This window comes from Malus domestica, chromosome 06, assembly GCF_042453785.1.
Source record: "Malus domestica chromosome 06, GDT2T_hap1".
In the NCBI taxonomy this organism is placed as follows: Eukaryota; Viridiplantae; Streptophyta; class Magnoliopsida; order Rosales; family Rosaceae; genus Malus; species Malus domestica.
This window is the reverse complement of record NC_091666.1, coordinates 510043-514703: the sequence shown is the minus strand read 5'-3', so window position 1 is coordinate 514703 and position 4661 is coordinate 510043. Positions and strand designations below refer to the sequence as shown.

Sequence of the window (4661 nt, the reverse complement as noted above, 5' to 3'; positions counted from 1 at the left end):
AGATTTTGGGCCCTTGTGGGTGTAAAACAAAAAATGTTTATGTTTACCCAAGTGTTTTTGTACAAGTTCAAGGGCATCTTGGGTTTTGTGAACAAAATTTGTTTATTTGGAGCAAGGTTTTGTGTTGAAGCTTTGTAGGTGAAGCTTTGATGGTGAAAGTATGTAGAGGGAGCTTTCTAGGTGAAGCTTTTTTAGGTGAAGCTTTTTTAAGTGAAGCTTTTCGGGTGAAGTTTTTTGGGTGAAGCTTTGTGGGTGAAGTTTTTTAGGTGAAGCTTTGTGGGTGAAGCTTTGGAGGTGAAGTTTTTTAGGTGAAGCTTTGTGGGTGAAGCTTTGGAGGTGAAGCTTTTCGGGTGAAGCTTTTTGGATGAAGCTGTTGTTTTTTTTTTTTTTTTTTTTTTTTTTTTTTTTTTTTTTTTTTTTTTTTGGCGCTTGACACGGTCTTCATTTGCTTGTTTTGTAGTGACTGTGGAAGACGGATTGCTTTCTGATTGAGAAGGGTTCCGGCATCGCTTTGCACCATCTTCATGTGGGTAATATAGGAACTTCCTTATGTTTTGATCATGCATGTAGTGATAGAATTTGTTTCTTCTTATTGTAGATGTCAGAGCCTGGAAGTTCTAGTGATGAGGGCTCTTCTAGCTTTAGCTCTAAGTCTGAGTCTGCAATGTCGGAGTCTTCAGGGTCTTTGTTAGAGTCCGGTACTAGAGAAACATTGGATGATCTTCCCAACCGTCAAACTTTAGCTATTGCTAGTTCTTCCTCCATGGCGTTGGGTGAGGGGGTTGTTTTTGATGCCATACCCATAGTTCGCTCTGAGTTCACAGCAGACCATCTAAAGAATAACTTGTTAGATAATGAGAAGCAGGTTGAGGCGCTAAGGCAGTCATGTAATATCCCTCGTAGTGTAGGGATACGTTTGGTACATGATGAAGAATGGCCTTCTGAGCCTCCCCAGGGTCATGTTATGTTCTACACCCAGATATTACTGACTTTAGGGGTGAGACTACCTTTACATCCGTGGTTGCAAAAGATGTTATCTTTGATCGGATATGCACCTGGGCAACTCAATCCTGGTTTCTGGGATACTTTGATTGGATTTTATATCATTTGGATGGAGTGTGGGTTGTGTGAGCCTTCCTTCCATCAGTGGCGTTACTGTTACAAGATGCGCCCAGCAAAATCATGCACTGGTTATGCCGAGTGTGCATGTCGGAGTGAGAGAGAGCGTATTGTGTATGGTAAGAAAAAGGCATACTACACATGGAAAAACCGTTGGTGCTTTCTGTATAATGATTGGGAGTATGATAAGGGTGTCACGCCTGAGCGACGTGTGCTTACTCACTTCCAGACTGTAGGTTGTAACGTATCAACCGTTCGTACTATTTGCTATTTGTTGTGGTCTTTTCTTGCTTCTAACACTTTGCTTCATGTAGTGACGCGGGACACCATCAAACTGTTTGGGCAGGAGCTATCTGACATAGAGAAGGTGTTGAGGGTGCCCAAAGAGGATAGACACTTAAGCAAACTACGACCCTTATTTCGTCGGTACGGTTTCCAACCCTTAGTTTCCGAGAGCCAGGGACGATCGAGTAAGTTGTATCCTTCATGTAAACTTTGCTCTTTTCCTTACTTTATTTGGAAAGTTGTATTTCTTATTTTGATTTTCCTTATGCAGTGGAGAAGGTAAGCAAGAAAACAGGGACTAGCACCCATAAAAGGAAAGCACCAGTGTTAGTTCCTTCGGAAGACATCCTACCGCATAAGAAAATTCATAAGTTCCGAGGGGAACCATCCGTTAGACCTAAGTCCCAAGATGAGGTCCTTAAGGGGCCTGCCTTTAGGAAGACTGGAGTCGAGGCCGTTGAAAATGCTGCTGCCGTAGTTGCAGGAGAAGGGAGCCGACTGTTGCCTCCTCCTCTTACTATGGAGCACACTGTCCAGGAAAGTGATCCTGGTTCCCGCCATGAGGGGAAAGGCAAGGAAAGAGCTGGCAGTGTCCCGTGGAAGGACTTGAGGGTTGCCACGCGGCCAAAGGATTTTGGGGATATCAACAATTGCTTGGCAGGGCGTCGATTCGCCTTCGATGAGCTCGGAGAGCCCTTAGCTAAGGATGAATCGGATTGCGACCGGATGTTGAAGCTGTCTTCATATGTGAGTGTTACTTTGTCATTTCCTTACTTTTTCCTCTTTATTATCATTATTTAGGTAGTGTTGATCGTCTTGCCATGCAGGTCATGGCCGAGTATCACGACAGACTGCAAGAGGTTGAGCGGTACAAGGCAAAACTGAAGGAGAATAAGCAGCTTGTGGACGAGGCCCGAAGGAATAAGGGACTTTTGACTCAGGCTCTCCAACTGAAGGACGAAACCATGGAGAGCTTGAAAAGGCGAAATGGTGAGAACCTAAGGCTTAAGAAATTGTTTGAGGCAACTAAAAAACAGTTGGAGGTGGCTACCTTGGAGGTATCCAAGGTTAGGGGAGAATTGGATGGTGCCTTAGTTGAGATTTCTGAACTGGAGAAGAGCATTCCAACTGAAAGGGAGGCTGCTGTGCAAGAATACTTAAGTTCTTCGACCTTTCATCTTGCTATTAAACCCTACTGTGCTCAAGAAGCTCGCTTTGAAAAAAGGAAATGGATGGCCGTCCTTGATCGTTATGATGATGGGAGCATTCTTCGAAAATACCACGAAGATATAGATGAGCATCATCGAAAGGGCGAGACATTTGTCCTTGCTGTTGATCCTAGCAGCGAAGATGAGTCTGATAATGAAGGTAATGCTGATGCACAGACTCAGCATGGTGAAAAGGATCTTGGGGATGCAGAGGATGATGGTAGGACGCGGAGTGATACTGCCAGGGGTTCGGCTTCAGATGAGAATGAATAGCAGTGTCTTTACTATCTGCATGTATTCTGGATGTAGTAGTCTGATGTGTGTATAACATGTGCCCATGTTATAAGCTTGAGAGTTTTGGATTTTAGGTGTTTATGAGTGTTTGCACTATTATTAATGCATGTTTGGCTATGTATGAATAGATCTATTGTTTGGATATAAGCCATTGTTTGGTTGTTCCTTTCTTTGTATAGTCTTGTCGACACATACTTAGATTTTGTTTCGTGTTGGATATATCTGCTTTGAGGTTTCAACACTTGAGTGTTCCCTTGCTAGGAATGTAAAAGAGTGAGGGCTGAGTTGGCTAAATTACCTCTTTATTGAATTCATTGCCAAATGGCCTTCATTACATAGGATGCCGAACGGCTATAGCTCAACACTTGTACATCGTGAGTCTATTTGTAGTAGTACTTCAAGTGATCAGCGTTCCATGGATGGCCAAGGGTCTTGCCATCGGAGCTTCTAAGTGTGTAAGAGCCAGGGCGACTGATGCCAATGACTTCATACGGTCCATCCCAGTTTGGACTAAGTGTGCCTTCACTCGGGACTCTGTCGCAGAGTAATCTTTTCTTTAAGACCCAGTCTCCTATTTTGAAAGAACGAGGCTTGACCCTAGAGTCATAATAGTTGGAGATGCGCTGCTTGTAGGCGACATTCCTCAAGTGAGCTTGGTTTCTGTGTTCCTCGACTAAATCCAAGTTGAGGGTGAGTTGTTTGTCATTTTCACTTTGAATGTAGTTCTGGACTCGGAATGTTGCTTGCTCGAGCTCAACAGGGACAACCGCCTCTGTGCCAAAGGCAAGTGAGAATGGAGTTTCTCCTGTTGAAGTCCGATATGAAGTGCGATATGACCAAAGAACTTGGGGTACAAATTCTGGCCAACAGCCTTTAGCTTTGTCCAAGCTGGTTTTCAAAGTGCGCTTGATTATTTTGTTGATGGCCTCAACTTGTCCATTAGACTGGGGATGAGCTGGAGAGGCAAAGCATAAGTTGATGTTGAACTTAGAGCAGAACAACCTGAACTTCTTGTTGTCAAACTGTCGCCCATTGTCAGTGACTATCGCATTGGGAATGCCGAATCTACAAAGGATGTTCTTCCACACGAAGTCTTCTATCTTTACCTCAGTAATGGTTGCCAAGGGTTCTACTTCGGCCCACTTTGTGAAGTAGTCCACTGCAACGACTGCGTAACAGACTTTGCCCTTCCCTGCCGGCATTGGGCCGATCAAATCAAGTCCCCACTGGGCGAAGGGCCAAGGGTTGATCATAGGAGTAAGAGGCTCTGGAGGGGAATGAGGAATAGTTGCATATCGTTGACATTTGTCACATGAGCGGGATACTTTGATGGCATCCTGGTGGAGTGTTGGCTAGTAATATCCTTGGCGAAAAGTCTTGTGTGCTAGGGACCGAGATCTAGCATGATCTCCACAGACTCCCTCATGTATTTCCCGAAGAACGATTTTCACCTCGGCAGGCGTAAGACACCTTAAGTATGGCAGGCTAAAACCTCGCTTATAGAGTTGATCATTGATGATCAGGTAGCGGGTAGACTTGTATCGAATTTGCTTAGCCTGGACTTTATCATTTGGGAGGGTGCCATGAGCAAGGAAATTATAGATCGGGGTGATCCAACTATCCCCCTGTTGTAAGTTGCATACTTCTGCGGCCATGGTGCTTGGTGTTGCCAACAGTTCGACATGAATTTTTCTTCCAATCTTGTCTTCCACAGCTGAGGCGAGGCGAGCCAGGGCGTCTGCATGACTGTTTGCC

At 44.6% G+C, this 4661-nt stretch overlaps 1 protein-coding gene across 1 annotated transcript; it reads left to right on the top strand.

Moving 5' to 3' along the window:
• The first annotated feature begins 376 nt into the window (after positions 1-376).
• Positions 377-3080, top strand: LOC139197154 (uncharacterized). The gene is made up of 3 exons (XM_070823894.1): positions 377-1589; positions 1676-2151; positions 2232-3080. Exons 1-3 carry the CDS (start codon positions 599-601, stop codon positions 2883-2885), a joined length of 2121 nt encoding a protein of 706 aa, XP_070679995.1. The 5' UTR covers positions 377-598; the 3' UTR covers positions 2886-3080.
• The last annotated feature ends 1581 nt before the right edge of the window (positions 3081-4661 follow it).